At 49.3% G+C, this 16,103-nt stretch overlaps 3 protein-coding genes across 3 annotated transcripts; 1 reads left to right on the top strand and 2 right to left on the bottom strand.

Annotated features, from left to right (window-relative positions):
- Positions 1-792: 792 nt before the first annotated feature.
- EsH8_VI_000397 (cytochrome P450) lies at positions 793-2,364 on the bottom strand (the record flags this gene model as incomplete). The annotated part of the gene is made up of 1 exon (XM_083271650.1): positions 793-2,364. One exon carries the CDS (start codon positions 2,362-2,364, stop codon positions 793-795), a length of 1,572 nt encoding a protein of 523 aa, XP_083126824.1.
- A 1,921-nt stretch (positions 2,365-4,285) lies between these two features.
- On the bottom strand, positions 4,286-11,960 carry EsH8_VI_000396 (type I polyketide synthase; the record flags this gene model as incomplete). Its single annotated transcript, XM_083271649.1, has 8 exons — positions 4,286-4,452; positions 4,530-5,232; positions 5,286-9,652; positions 9,708-10,731; positions 10,784-11,146; positions 11,206-11,474; positions 11,565-11,709; positions 11,772-11,960. 8 exons carry the CDS (start codon positions 11,958-11,960, stop codon positions 4,286-4,288), a joined length of 7,227 nt encoding a protein of 2,408 aa, XP_083126823.1.
- Positions 11,961-12,942: 982 nt separating this feature from the next.
- On the top strand, positions 12,943-13,587 carry EsH8_VI_000395 (uncharacterized protein; the record flags this gene model as incomplete). Its single annotated transcript, XM_083271648.1, has 1 exon — positions 12,943-13,587. One exon carries the CDS (start codon positions 12,943-12,945, stop codon positions 13,585-13,587), a length of 645 nt encoding a protein of 214 aa, XP_083126822.1.
- Positions 13,588-16,103: the final 2,516 nt, after the last annotated feature.

Genomic DNA, 16,103 nt, shown 5'->3' with positions numbered 1-16,103 from the left:
CTTGAATCGAATTTGATGAGATCGGTCAAATAATTACAGAAGCACCATAGTCGTCCAGTCTTTAAGAGTTCAAATCATACGGCACAAGACTATGGCCTGTGGTGAATAGTTATTCTGTTTTCTGACGAATCAGAATCACTATCCTAGTAACCCGGTTGTATCAATAAACCATGTCTCACCTTTTTGACATTCATGGCCCAAAGTCTGACTGGTGTTGGGTCTAAGGGTACACCGAAGCTCGGCCCGGGCCAAATTAGGCAAGCTGACAGGATCTCTTGCAAGGTAGGTATATGGCAAATTCCTCTCGAGAATACCCCGTCCTTCTTAGACCAAAATCAGCCATCGCCGCTCTTCTTTGAACTAAACTGAAACTCCGCGTCTGACATGACCTAATTGGCAACATTAACCAACATTGCACCCATTGAAAAGACCATAAGACCAAACCCTGACGGAGGGCGTTCGGATTAAACTACGTGAACATTACAAAATAATAAGAATAGAATGAGTTAGAATGCAACGAAGTGGAGACAACACTTTTGTTTACTTGACAGAAACTACCGTTCGGTCTAGCTGGATTTTTTTGTTGGTTTGATTTACTACAGGATCAACTGAATGCTGAATTGTCCAAGTCTACTAATTGGGGTCGCTGAACAGTAGTAACCCTTATCGAATCAAATCGTGTATAAAACATATTTGCATCAAATCAAACTTGTTTCAGACTTTAAGATGTACTAGTACTGTGATCTTTCTAAGGCTATATTATGCGTTGGTCCATCGTTTCCGTCTGCATTATTATTCCTTCCTGGACGGGGACGGCCATTCGTTCCGCTTGGTCGCGCTGGCGTAGAAATTGACTGGCCTGGTAACCAAGAACTCTGGGTCGTAAACCACGGCCTCCGGTGAGGAATCTTCGAAATGGTAACGATAGACCAGTTGTATCAAGACCATCTTCACCTCCATCAAAGCCAGGTTGAGGCCCACGCACCCTCTCCGCCCAGCAGCAAAAGGCGTGTATACCCCTTTCTTCCCAAGGTTGCCCGCAACGCCTTCGTCTGCCCACCTGTCCGCGTTGAATCTTGCCGGGTTATCCCAGTGGGCCGGGTTCTTGTGCAAACTCGGGAAGCACGGGATAACCACTGATCCTTTCGGAATCAGGTAACCCCCCGGCAGCACAACGTCTTGCTTCGCGTTCCGGGCCGTTTGGAAACTTGGACTATGCATTCTCTGCGTCTCCTTGATGAAACAATCCAGGAATTTCATCGCATGCACCTCGTCATACGTCCAATTGCGCTCTCCATCCTCTCCATGGTCGATAAGCTCCTGCAGCAATCTTTTTTGGTTATCGGGATATATGACAAGAGAGTAGATAGCCCAGGACAGCAATGAGGCACTAGTGGTGAATCCAGCACCGAGTAGGACAACCACATTGGGGATCAGGATGTCTCTAGGCAGGCCTTCTCCTTTGTCATCTCGTGCTCGACTCAAAAAGTCTGCCACAGAAGAAGCACGAAGCGAAGAGGTAGGGTCTGACAGGGGAAGCTGGCCCTCGTCAGCTGTTGTGCATTCATCGATGGCCTTCTCCACGTTATCCCAAAGCATCTGCTGCACGACGCGCAGGCGAGCTGGGTCGCCAAAAGGAAGACTACCGTACCACTTGGGTCGCAGACTCGTCTTCTTCATAAGCGACAGAAACTCTCCGAAAAGACGAATGGTCATCCCGGGAGGCGTGTTGGGAGCTTTAAAGTGCTCCAGGTCTTGCCCCACCACAACCCGCCAGATGATTTGCCCAGCCATCTTGAACATGTAGTGGTAGACATTAAAGGCCAGGCTGCTATCTGAAAGCTGATCCAGCACAGGGAAGATTGAGCGTGCGCACTCTTGGATCAGCGGTGAGTGGTTTGCCACAGCCCGCGGGGAGAGCGCTGGTGGGATGAATTTGTGGGCAATTGGAAATGCGGGAGAGTCGCTATCGCATGTGAACAAGGACGACTGCAACTGCATATAGAACAGTGGATGCGAGGGGTCTGAGGTGATTTTGGTGAAGAATTCTCCTTCGCGAAGGACATGACGGGCAATTTCAGGGTCGTTGGTATGATAAATAGTGGTGCCCATATTCGTGGTCTTGATGACCGGGCCGTAGCGTGCGAATAGCCGGTCGTAATTGCCTAGAGGGTCCGGATAGATCTCATAGTGGTTGCCCACTAGGGGAAGACCTTTTGGCCCTGGAGGTAGTCGAATAGAGGCATTGTTGGAGTCCCGTACCTCCACAGGCTTGGGGCAGGACTTCACGTCCTCGAGGGAAGAGAGCTCGTCGCTGTCCGCACTGTTGTGAAATCGGAGCGCTGTTAATGTAAATATTAACATGGATTTATTTCTACCACTGCAAATCGCGGAGAAGGATCTTACAAGTTGCGTCTGCAAAGGAGAACAGTCGCCCAAGGCTGGATCTAAGTTGCTGCAGCGTTTCAAACAAAGACATGTCGATCTCTCGATGATGGTTTTCCGGCCCTTGGCCGATGAAGAATTGCTGTTGCATGTTGATGAACTTTGCAGCTTATCGGAAAGCAGTGTGGTGACCGATCTTCGTGCAAGTTTGAGCTGTGGAAGAATTACAATCGTTATCATCTCCAAAGTCTGCTTATCGATGTGCTTATTCTGCTGCTATCATCACCAGCTTGGTGTTAGCATAGCCTGATTGATCCCGAGCCCGGACCAGACCAAATATCGTGGCGGCGCGAACCTCCTGGGCTCGGACCGGACCAAATCGGGAAGTCGATTCTCTCACGGATGTACCAATCGGGCATAGCAATCGCTCAGGACTACGTCGATATGCTTGGCCGTAACATTTTGTGATTGTGCCCGCCGGGGGATTAGTGTCGACTTAAGAATAACGAACTTCTCTGGCGCCTTCGACAAAAGGCTTTGAACGCTCTCATTTCCCTCAAGATATTTACTCTGTGATAAGAAACGGCGACAAGCATGGCAAGCCTAATGAGGATTGATGACGTCATTACATCCAGCCAGCTCGGCCTTCATAAGACTCGACATGACTTATGGGTAGTAGTGTACGGCAAAGGTATGTAATTCCCATGAAAAGGACTTTTGTCAAGAATTCATATAGCCTAACTCTATAAATAGTGTACGACTTGACCAGCTTTGCGGAAGATCACCCAGGCGGAATCGACGTGCTTACAGCTTGTGCCGGAACTGATGCCACGGAATCATTTGATTTTGCTGGTCACACAGCAGAGGCGATCGAAACAATGCAACGTTTTTTAATTGGTCGTCTAAATGATGAAGAAAACACGCATGGCTCGGTTGAAGAATTACGCAACTCTCAGGTCACCAAAGAAGAGGTTGGGAAAAATGTAACTTCGGGACCGAATCGATTGGATACCCACGGTATCCAGAAACCCTTGAGCTCAATCTTCCGAGTGACATGGGGCCTGGGTGCAAGCCTTGTATTACTAGCTTTCTCAGTATACGGGGTCCTCCAGCGAGGTCTTGAGAGTGATGGTCTGGTAGATGTGGGAAGTTTAGACGGAGGCATCAGTCTGATGCATAGTGCTGGCGCTGCACTACTACTGAGCTCTTCTATCAGTTGTGCAGGACTGGGATTTCTATACCATCAGCTCAGCAAGACGCTAAAACAAGAGAGAGATGTGTTTTCGTATCCTCCTGTAATACCTCGGCTGGTACGAAAATAATATCAATCTCGATAATTGCACCCTATTGTCTGGTCTATTCGCCTTGGATTGAGGAAAACAGGAACAATTGGGAATCAGATTCAGAAGCATAAAGTTGTATTTAAAGTAACATTGAGAAAGGGCCATCCGCAACTTGAAGAATAGAGAATTTTACAATAACTTGCTGCTGACATCAAATTTGGAAAGATTTAATTGTATAAAGAGCTACTTATCTGTGTTGTAATATTTATCTCCACTTGAGAGCTAGAAACTAAACGTTGACAACTTCTAGATTCATAGTTGCAAGTTCATCTTCATCGGCTGACAACGTCTGATTGTCACCAGAACCACAAATCACAGAAATGACAAAATTGAAATGAAATTTAGTCGACGAGCTATAAATTTAAAAAGGGTTTATTTAGAACTATTACTCGTAGCAGTTGTTTTCATAGTAAGTTTATCACCTTTTGGTTTTATATATAATACTTAGAAAACATTGCATTGACTATGGAAGGAGCGGTGATTACTTTGAAGGAACAAAAGAAAACTATGCTTGCACTAAATAAATCATCAAATATTTGGTCCCCAATGTTCTGCCCTTATACATCTGCATCGTCAACCTCCAGCTTCACCAGTGCGCTCTTTGAAGCAATCTTAATCGCGAGGTCAGTCAACGGTGTCGCGCTTAGTAACTCAAAAACGGAAATATCACTTTGCATCTCCCTCAGAGTTCGGTTGCGCATCTCTACAGCCTTCAGTGAGTCGACTGTTGAACGTTAGCAATCTGTAAACAAGTGATATCTCTTGATACGATGGGGTGATCGCGATAGGTGCAAAACTCACCTCCAAATTCCGGCAGTGGCTTCTGTCCATCCACCTCATCAACCTCGACGCCAATAGCGGCTGCTACCTGGGCTTTTAGGCTCTCCTCGACAGCTCCTGCAGCCTCTCCAAGCGTTGTGGCCTTGGCCAACTTTTCACCGACGGTCAAACCCTTGACAGTGTCACCTCCAGTTGAATTACCAGACTGGATAACTCGATGGTCGAATTTTCGGTCTCTTTCAAATCCGGCAGTTCCATCTTCACGGATGAGAGAGTCTCCAAGACCCAAGACCACCTGCGGAGGAATATCTTGCCCATCAGCGGTAGAGCCATTCATGACCGCCCGCAGCGTAATCCGGAGTTCGTCAAGCGTACATTGAAGACCGCTCCACCCGTGCTGGTACTTGTGCAGGTAGTTCTCCAAGTCACCAAACTCACCAGCCGAAGTAAAGTGCGACGAGTCAGATACCAAACCAACATCAATACTGGTGGCTGCGATACCAAGATGTTTCCGCGCGTAGTGAGCAAGGGCGTCCTCAAAAGTGTTGCCAGAGGCGTAGTTGGCCTGGGCCGTGTTGCCGATAACACCCGTGATTGAGGAAAGCATAATGAAAAAGGGAGCATCGCTCGCCGAAAGTTGGGCAAGGAGGTTACGCGATCCCCTGGTCTTGGGCATGAAAGCGCGTGTCCATTTATCATGGGTCATATTGTCAAAGATGCTGTCCTGTAATTTGTGTCAGCTGAGAAAATATAAGGATGGGAAGATACTATACACACCTCCAAGACCATAGCACATTGGATAAGGCCTTTGACAACACGGCCTTCGTTCTTTAGCTTGCTAAAGACTCTTGCCACACTTTCGGCGTCATTAACATCGCACTTGAAAGCCTCAGCATTGACCCCTCGGCTGCGAAATGCCTCCAAGTCGTTTTCATTCTTGCTGCCGCCCGATCTGGACAAAAATACTAGATGTTTGGCACCGTGATCAATCATCATGGACGCCATATCAAGACCTAGCGCCCCCAAGCCACCAGCGAGGACGTATGTGCCTTCCTTATCAAAAGATAGCTTCTTCGCGGGCGATGGCGGCGTGAGAACTGAAGAGGAATCATCAATCGAAAGGACCACCTTGCCATGTTGCTGTACAGTCATCGTGTCGATTGCTTGGGGGGTGTTGGTAACTGAAATGACGGTAGTCGGGCTGATGGGTGCGATAGGTCCGCTGAATGCTCGCTGAAATAGTGACTGCACAACATTAGGCTTAACGATCTGCACACGATCCATGTCGATGCGAGTGAGAGTAATATTCCGCTTGTGGGGCGGCAATGTGATATCCAGGGCGCCAGAGTTACCATGAGCTATATCGATGAAGTAGCCAAAGTCGCCAAGAATGCTGGCAGACGCCAGGACAACCTGACGATCTTCGCCGCCGCTGAGCACCACATCTACCCCAAGACCATTGGTGGCCTGCTCGATAGCGCCGAGGAAGTATTCCAAGTTGGAGTCAAATATGCGTGTTGGATGGATTCCATATCGATCAGTAAGAATCTTCTTCTGCTCCTTGGACGCAACCAAGGCAAAAACCTTGGCACCAATTGACTGAGAGACTTGGATCGCGGCTTGGCCTAGTGCACTCGCAGCATCGTGAATTAGGACTGTCTGGTCGCTGCTTAAGCCAGAGACGTTGACGAGGGAGTATTGGGCTGTAATGAAAGCGTTTGGAAGAGCTGCTGCTTGTTCTGGAAGTAACCCAGCTGGCACAGGCGCTACTAGCAATTCTGTTTGACGGACATGGGTTTTGCAAGTATCCGTTCCGAAGACCACTACACGCTGACCAACACTCAAAGTCTTGACGTGCTCACCACAGCGTACGACAATACCAACAGCTTCGCGAGCTAGAGATGGAACGATACCGTCATTGCCAGAAGTTTCTGGCTTGCTTATACCGACAAACTGCACCTGAACCTGAACTTGGTCAGGTTGCAGTGGCGTGTTGGCGCCTTCATCCTCAACCCAGAGAAAGTCTCCCCCATTTGTAGCGGAGGCAAATCTCATGGGCATTCCAGTTTCAGTGAGTAAATTTCTCACGGGGTTTGCCACGCCACTGGCTAGCTGCAGGTCGCCATCAAATCCAGAGGCGTCAACTGCACGAGGCACGTGAATTGCCCCTTGGAATTCAGCATACTCCATTTCCGCCTTCTCAACCAATGATGAATGCCAAACATCAGCGACGAGAGAAGCGTTTTCGGCGTTAGAAGTATCGAAAGCCCTTGAGAGGTCGAGATGTGGTAAAGTAGCAAGGGAGTACTCGTTGCGCATGACACGTAGCAGACCTTGAGCAGGTGCAAACTCAACGCCACCTGCCCATGATTCAATGGCACCACCTCGGGTAATCCATAGGAGATGTCCCACAGAGGACACGAGAGACTTGAAAGCGGCGAATTGCTCAGCACTCCAGGAATAGATGAGAGGAGAGTCAAGTTCGAGGAGAGAAATAACGTGCTTGCCTCCAAGGCTTCCGATAGTCTCCGAATTAAGTGTTGTAGCGTGCACAGTGATGTTGGCAGTAGATAGAGTTGTAGTAAGGTTTGCTGCGAGGGTAGATACCTCGGCCGATTCCTGAGACGGGACTAGCAGGTGAACTTCCGAGGGGCTTTCACCAGTCGCGAAACGAAGTCCATGTGATGTGTTCGCCACTAAAAAGGCAGTATGAGAGTCTTTAGCGACGGTGATGATGTTACTGAATCCTTGCGTTTCCAACGCTTCCTTGATAGGGACCTGCGACCCTTCAGTTGCGGCAACGACTAAGTAACCTCGAGGCGAGAGCGTTTTTCGGAGCTCGGAAATGACCCTATGCCTAATGTCGACTGCAAAGGAACCTATGATTAAAATCAAGTCGTGGATGTTGTCTGAAGCTGGGAGTTCTTCTTCATCGCTTGTGACATTCCAGAGTGTGTTTTCGGAGTCTAAGGCCAAGTTGCTGGAGTGCAGCATGTCTACCCCAGCTGTGCTTGTTGCCAAAACGGCGCTCTTGATGAAGCCTAGGCGATGATCCGAGCGAGCCTGTACGTCATGTAGGATCTCAGAAGCGTTTGCCAAGTCGTCTCCCAGCACCACGAGAGCTTTTACCACAGGCTTCTTGTGAGAGAGGCGGTCTAGCCATAAGCTGAGAGGGTCTGCGATTTGTTCGGGCGCGCATTGGAGTCTTGAAACATCTCTTTCGGTCCTAATGAAGTCAATATCCTCGCTCCACTCTATTAGGGCGCATTTGTTCAGGCTGTTTGCATTGCCAGCAGCGTTGGAACCTGCCCCGTCGGCAGAGGTAACCTTCCGCAAAGCAAAGCCCTTGACAACCAGCTTCGGCGCAGACCAGGTGGCATCAGAGACAACTAGATTTCCAACAATCTCATGGCCGTCCTTAGATGTCGAACCAAGATTGCCAAAGCCATGAAATTGGTTGCCTGCACCTTGTGGCTGCTCGGCGGCCACAAACATATCTTCGATGCTGTAAGGCACTGCTGCCTCGTCGACTGGCTTGCCATCGTTGACAGCCGCCAGTAGAAGATGGAAAATTGCATCCATAGTAGCGGGGTGCATAATGTGAGGGTACTCGAAGTTCGCTGGCATTACCGATAGCGTGTCGGGAACGATAACAGCTCCGTAGGACGACTTCTGAGAAGGCACAGCCGTCAGAGAAACCACATTTCGGAACAGAGGGCCATATTCCATCCCAATCGTCTGTAAATGATCATAGAATGTGTCAACATCCACTTTTTCGGCAGCCTTTTCCTCCAGAAGACTTTTGTAAGTCTCAGATTGCTGGGCCCAAGTTGGATCTGTTGGGGAGCTCTCTATATCGCTAACTGGGGTGTCATATTCAAGACCTATCGTTCCGGTGCAATGCTTCGTCCAAGATGTGCTGGTGGTGGTGGAGAAGATTGCGAACTGAAACTGGCTTGGTATGGTCTGGCTTGGTTGCAGACTGAGGCGAGTCTCGACGGCCGCATCATCTCCTGAGGCAACCACCAAACCGCGCTCGAAACCGACGTTACGGAATCGAAACCCCTGCACTTTGGCTGACTTATCCGACATTTGGAGCGCTCCTTCAAGTGCCATGACGAGCATACCAGCGGCAGGGTACAAGATGGTTCCCGTGATCTTGTGGTCCTCGATCCAAGGGTTCTCTGAGATCCGGAGATAGTTCTTCCACCTAGGTTCCATGGTGTTTTGGAGATCTTCGGGTACACCCAAAAGATCTGTTCTCGGAGCTGACGGGTAACGGTTCGATTTAGTCGAATATGCCTCGTGCCAGAAACCTTTGCCGTGGTTCCATGGGTACGGCGGCAGGTTTGTAAGGGCCTTGGGTCCCATGATTAACGACATGTTGTCAACTCCACTAACGGCAGAGAGATCAACTCCGACGCCCATGGCCCACAACTTTCCGGCCGCCGTCAAAGCCGTTTCTTTGGCGTCCTTTCCACGCAAAATCATTGACATGTACGGCGCTTCCTTCGCCGTTTTGCTGGTGCTAACGGCGATGTTCTGCTGCACGGGTCCCTGCAAAGCAGCATGTGGACCAATCTCAATGAGCCCACCCCAGCGAACTGGCACCGCCCTACCACGGCCATTAGCGGGCAATGTGGTGTGGGCGAGGAGACTTGAGAGTGCTGCCGAAAACTCCACAGGAGCACACATGTTGTTAACCCAGTACTGGGCATTCAGCTCCTGGGGATCAACCTGTTTGCCAGTGAGCGATGAGAACATAACTGTGTCGCCACCGGGTAGAGTGGAAACATGGCCTATGCGTCCTAGGTATCCCTGGGAGACATCAAGCATGTGCGGCGAGTGGTAGGCCGTCTTGACCTGAAGTTTGCGAGCAAACTTTCCGTCTGCCGAAATCAGCTTCTCCAAGGTATCGATGGCATCAACGTCGCCTGAGAGCGTCAAGCTGGAGGGACTGTTGATGCATGCGACTACGGCTGACTTTGGAGGGACCCGAGCAAGATACATCTGCGCTTCTTCTCGTGACAAGCCAACAGCCATCATGCCACCCTTGCGATTGACGCAGCTAGAGCTGAGGCCACGGACATAAGCAATCTTAATGGCATCAACATCAGAGATGTAGGATGCAGCATAGGCGGCGGCTGCCCAAAATTAGCGAACTTCTTTTTATGTAAGAGTATTTGGTGAGTGACTTACCAATTTCACCGCTGGAGTGGCCGACAGTAGCCTTTGGAGTAATGGCCCAGTGTCGCAACAGGTTCACCAGAGCAATCTGCAGTACTGTACACAATGTCTGACTGAACTCCGGAAGTGAGATATTGGAGTCTTCGGTCTTTTGCAACTCTTCGATGACATCCCACTCACAACCAAATGACGTTAGAAATCCTTGCGATTTGTTGATGCTCTCTAGGAAGACATGATTGTCGAGCAGCTGTCGTCCCATTGCAGGCCATTGAGCACCCTGGCCGGTAAATACAAAAATCAGGTTATTGTCCTGGCGCGAAGAGCGCTTCATTTTGGGCAAGCCCTTGGACAGCTGTTTCTTGAGTTCGGCGAGGGAAGATGCCACAGCAAAACTGCGGAAATCATGGTGTGACCGCCGAACCGCGAGAGTGTACGCCAAGTTACTGATGTAACGAGTTTCCTCCTTGTCAGAATCTGATCCAGTGAGTTCCTTCGCGTATAGTGATGACAGGCGCTGAATACCGGTCTGGTCCTTCGTGGAGAAGACGAACAGCTGTCGGGCGACTTTACTGTCAACGTCCTCGCTCATCGGGGTATCAGGCCCCATGCTGATACCTGATTCGGACGAGCTTTCACTGGAATCGTGTACCGTAGTGTTGTGTTTGCCAACAAGGCCACGGGCGCTCAAGTAGTGGTAGGCATCATCGAGGATAGCATGTGCATTCGCTCCACCGAAGCCGAATGAATTGACACTAATCCGCCGTTGACCGGATCCGGGCCACTTCATAGTCCTTGAAGGCAACTCAAGATTCCATTCGGAGAGGGTAAGCTGAGGGTTCACCCGTTCAACCCCGTAGGTAGGCACAAGCATGCCCTTCTCTAAGCATATCAGGGCCTTGAAAACTCCAGCCAAACCTGAACAGCCTTCGGTATGCCCGACGCTAGGCTTGATACTGCCAACGTACAGAGGACCGAGCCCCTCGGCAATTCGAGCTGCCCCAAGGGTTGATGCAATGGCTCGCAGTTCAATTGGATCCTGTTGTAAAACGTCAGCTAATGTTGTCGAAAAAGACAATAGAACAACAAACCCCAACGGGGGTACCCGTTCCGTGACTCTCAAAGTACTGTGTTGAGGTCAACGGCAAGCCTGCTGCATGGTAGGTTTTTCTAATGAGCTCTGCCTGGGCCTCTGAGCTTGGCTGGGTAATACTGGGCGTTTTACCGTCCGCATTAGCACCAGTGTGACGAATAACAGCTCGAATAGTATCGCCGTCCCGGAGAGCGTCGGAGAGACGCTTTATAACGAGGCTTCCAATCCCTTCCCCACGACCGTAACCATTAGCCCGGTCGTCGAAGGTATGAGAAATTCCTTCAGGGCTTAGCATATGCATAGCGGAGAGCTGGTGCATAGTGTTGGGGTTTAGGATGAGGTTAACTCCTGCAACCAGACCCTGAATGCGAGTTTTTAGTCAACGTAGATCATGTATTGAAACCCATGGCAGATTCTTACCAGGTTGGTTTCCTTGAGCTTCAATGATTGACAAGCCAAGTGGAGAGCGTATAAGCTCGAGGAGCAGGCCGTATCGAGCGTCAAACTAGGGCCACGTAGACCAAAAAACCAGGACACCCTATTTGCAGTCATGGCCTCGCTGATGCCTGATGCAGCGGTGTGGCCTAGGTTGTATATGTCGTGAAGTGACATCAATTCGTAATCATCGGTCATACATCCAACATAACATCCTGTTTCAGAGTTCATTAAGCTCTCCACGGGGATCCCAGCTGCATGAGTATGGCGTTAGCCTGAGTCAAGAAACTAGTAAAAGATGGTGTAACAAGAAATGACACTACGCCGAGAAACTCTTTACTAACCATTTTCAAAACTCTCGTAGCTGACCTCGAGAAGGAGTCTTTTCACTGGGTCCATTGAAGCAGCCTCCTTGGCTGTGGTTGAGAAAAAGGGAGCATCGAAGTGGCTGATGTCTTGCTTGAGGAAGTAACCGTGTTTGACAGCCATCTGGAGAATTTGTTAGAAATATTGGAGGATAATCTTCTAAGCTTATGCCGCAATCCACTCACAGATCCTTTGCGATCTTGGTCTGGGTGATGTAGGATATCAGCATCCCAGCGGTCAGAAGGAATCTTTCCATGGCCAGTCCGCTCATGGCTGATCATATCCCACAAGTCACCAAGAGAGGAGACCTCCCCAGGCAACCTACAAGCGGCACCAATGATGGCAATTGGTTCCTGCTGGTCGCAATCTGCCATTTTGTTCGTCTGGTACTCTAACACTTTAACGGATTGTGACGGCGTTTTTGATGTCTATTGTGGCCTTCAAGCACAATACGTCTAAGAAGGCTTAACTGAAGATGAAATGATGCGGCTAAATTTCTGTTGATACAAATTAAATACTAGTCCATTAAGCCTTAATATGGGTTTTGAGAGGCTGATGACAAGCCAGTCATAATTTCATCAAGGGTCACGGATAGCCAGCTGTCCGAGGACAACACCGAGAAGGATTCACGCTTTCGCAACACGTTGTGAACAGGACAAAGGGGTGTTCGGCCCGAAATTGTTAGCCCTGCTATCTGTATGCTTCTACGGATGAAGGACCATTCCGTCTCACACTAGTTGGCTGTCTTACATGATGAGGCTGAGCTCGCTGATTCCTAAACGGGTTTTGTGTCGTCAGTTTGGGTTCGGAAATAACCAAATTGGGCAACTTCCGGGATCTAACTCCATTCAATCCAAATTTTACGAACAACTGAATGCGTTGTTGCCTTGAAGAGGCCTGGGAAGGTCAGAAAGAGCCTATTATGTCCTCATGAGTCGTGCATTAACAGTGTCACTCACATCCAGCCTGTATCTAATATCGCAATCCTATTTTTTTCAACTGCGATACGAAGACACGCAAATTCTACGTTTGAATTTCATGATGAGAATCCTCTGCCTTCACGGTGTTGGCAGCTCTGGGGATATATGCGAAAGCCAGTTTACACCTTTTCTCAAAGCTGCCGACCCAAGCTATGAGTTTGTCTTCGTTGATGGGCCAGAACTATCTATGCGAGGTCCAGGTAAGCCAAACTCTTGGGATTTTATTCAAGCCCTGAGGTCTAAATCAACACTATGAAGATGCAATACTAAGGAAGCTGACTCAAATAACTTCACGTTATCAGGTATGGCCCCCCATCTTGATGGCCCTTTTTTTTCGCACACGGCAGGATACGCGCCGAGCCAAATGCAAGATGCCATGGAACATCTAGAAACGACTATTGAAGAGCTTGGACCCTTCGACGGAGTCCTCGGTTTTAGCCAAGGCGCCGCTCTCGCCCTCTCATACATCTACGATCAACAATTCCATGGCAGGCTTGTGCCGTTCAAGTTTGCTTTATGCTTCTCCCCTGTTTTGGCATTCTCTCCAGACGAGCATTGCTCCGAGACCATCATCAAACGAGTTTGCGCTCGTCGACTAAACTTTTCGGCGCCAACTCTCGTTGCTGATGGTCTGCACCTTGCTCCCCAAGAGTCAGCTTTTGCCGACGTAATTGTACGGGTTGTCATGCCGGCGAAGAGAAGCAAAGCCATGTTGCCTGACCACGACCTGGGCATCTACGCACACGGTGATGGCACAGATGCCCCTAGATTGATGATCCCGCAACTCCTCAGTGAAAAAATCAACATTCCAACAATATTCGTTACGGGAAAGCGCGACATGAAGTTCATGCAGGATATGTCAGAAATCACTCGAGGCTTATGCAATGAGAAGATCATGAAAAAGTTAGAGCATAGCGGCGGCCATCAGCCACCACAGAAGGACGCTGAAGTAAGAGCTGCTATCCAGGCGATGGAATGGGCTATCGGGCAATCACACAAGATGGCGAGCTTTCATTTGTAACCAAGTAATCCCACATAGACATCCTTATACACAATGATAGTTACTCATTGAAACAGTTATACAAACGTGTAAAGGAAAAGCTCCGTCTGTTTGAAGCCCGTATAGAAGACGCATTGTTCTATAACGAATGAAGCTGAGCCCTTTTCATTCTGGGCTCTGTATTAGAAGCACCGCACTCTGGAACGGTCATTAATGAATGAATTGAGTGTCTCGGCTGTATCTTGGCGTGCATTCATTTGCAAAATAGCTACGCGTATGTGACGAAATCGTCCCATAACTGATTACAAATCCAGGCTCGTCCCTTACAAGTCTGAGTAAATTTGTTGATGGCTTCATTGTTACATTTATATCCTGGGTTCTAAAGGTTATATCTATGACAAGACTGGCGTAACCCGACACGCCTCGGAATTGATCCACGCCCACAAAACCTCCTGCCAGCGCGGTCATCCCCAACTCTACGGCGTTTGTATTCGCAGGAAGCCTCAGCTCGTCTTGAGAATGGCCACAGCTGCCTGTGTTCTTCCTTCGGCTTCTGAGAGCAGTACTAAATGCCCTTTACGACTCCCTGAGCGCGCTTTCAGCTTGTTGAGCAGCCTGCAGAACTCGGAAATTTGTACTGTTACCAGGCAGCGAAGTACCTGGGTGCGCTCCTGGCTCCCTTCAATTCGGTAGGTAGAGAACCACATATCTCCTGTCGACTTGCTGGAGACGCCCCCATCTTCCCTAACATCGATTTTTTTGATAGGAGGTTTTACTGACGGCCATGGTGAGGATACAGTGACCAACGGCTGCCGTTCGCTGCAGTTCTGCATCCCAAGATAACACTTGACGATCCGTTCGCAAAGGGTGCTCATGTATCGTCCCGCCATCGCCAATAGCATGTTGTTTTCGCTCGCTGACGTGCATTTCTCGCAGTCTAATATGGCCGCACAGTTGGCCAATGACTCACGAAAGTCGCATAGAAGCACATCCATTGCTGCAAGATCATTATTGGCACTTTTTGCGCCCAATTCCTCGACGAGACAAGCCGTGATATGTAGGCAGCGGCATTCTTCTTTTTCATTCGTGTCCTTGATTCCAAGAGCCGGCGTTATGCCTTGCCCATCCCTCTCTTGTTTCGTTACATCTTGGTATTCCTTGGCCGAGGCCGAATGTGGCCCGCTCGGCCGGAGACGTGCATTGGGCTTGTGGCCTGGGCGTCGAAGAGGGCTGTTATTAGCCACGATGTGCTGCGGGTCTCCTCGAGATAAAGGCGAGTTCTTTTGGCTAAAATTTCTATCGTATGGGGAAGTATTCCAGGATTGTGGCATGCTTTCAATGCTAAAATCGGAAGCGTTCTGCATGACGTCATCGTCAAAGACTTTTCAAAGTTGGTTAGTCTCGAGGATCATCGCATAGGGTAAATGATGGACTTGCTGCTTAGGCCATCTGAGTCACCAAATATGGATTCCATGTTCCCATCGGCAAAATAATCGTTATCACATTTCTGTTATCACCCCAAGCTTTCGTTAGTATGTGGTAGAGAACTTTATTAGGGGTTGATTCGCCAATCACAGCGGTGCTCGTACCATGTTCTCATTTGCGATGCTGTCGCCCATGTAGTACGGTTCCAGCATCTTCTCGGGGTTGTCTTGGTCGTAGTCTCGCTCCGGGTCCGTCTCAAATATAATCGCATTCACGTTCGTTGCCGTCCGCTGCGGGTCATTGTGCTCAAGCCCGGGGGCCTCTTCCCATCCACCGTCATCCCCACAGCTTTGGCCCCCTTCTTCCTCAGCAAAACTGCTATTACGTTCGGCTCTGTCTGGCCCTAAAGATTCGGTTGCATGGCTGGTTGACAGCTTCTTTCGACGACCATCCCGCCGTGGGTACCTGCACTCAGCTCCAACGACGGTACATCTATCGCAGCTCGGAGTCTGTCCGCTGCAACGGACCTGTGTTTGAGGGAAGAAGAAGACTATATGTTAGCCCCAAGGAAGTGTAATAGTGGCAATGTTTTCTTATTGCCTATGCGTTGGACTATTCGACAGCCACGGACAAACTTACCTTTCGAGCTCTACAGAGTTCGCATGATACACGCGGTTTGTCGCGACGATTCCGACTCAAGGCGGATACAATGTCCGTGTTCTCGACAAACATCAACGGCCTTTTCTCCGGCTCGTGGACGAGTGTACCGAACATCATGAGATAAGATCTCGAACTTTACCATGTGGTAATATCGTGGATGATGTTGATCGTAATCTGGGATATCTCCAAGCCCTATATGCGTCAAGACCCTGTTGAAATGAGCATACCTTGAAAAGTATGTTTCAGCACCTATGCGAAAACTAAGAGAGATCGACAACTTAGGAGCTCAGGTATCCCAGCTCTTTCAGGCAGCCAGAGACCCATTAGGCACCCGGGCTTCCCGAGTTCCGTTTTCCGCCCAAGTGATGCTGTTGTTGCAGCGGATGACGGGAGCGGAAGAAAGTATCATAGAAGTCCTGGGTCCACTAATGATTTCATTCCTCTCGCAGACA

The sequence above is a fragment of the Colletotrichum jinshuiense genome, chromosome 6 (genome assembly GCF_051148585.1).
Source record: "Colletotrichum jinshuiense chromosome 6, complete sequence".
Classification (NCBI taxonomy): Eukaryota; Fungi; Ascomycota; class Sordariomycetes; order Glomerellales; family Glomerellaceae; genus Colletotrichum; species Colletotrichum jinshuiense.
This window is presented reverse-complemented; position numbering and strand designations above follow the sequence as displayed.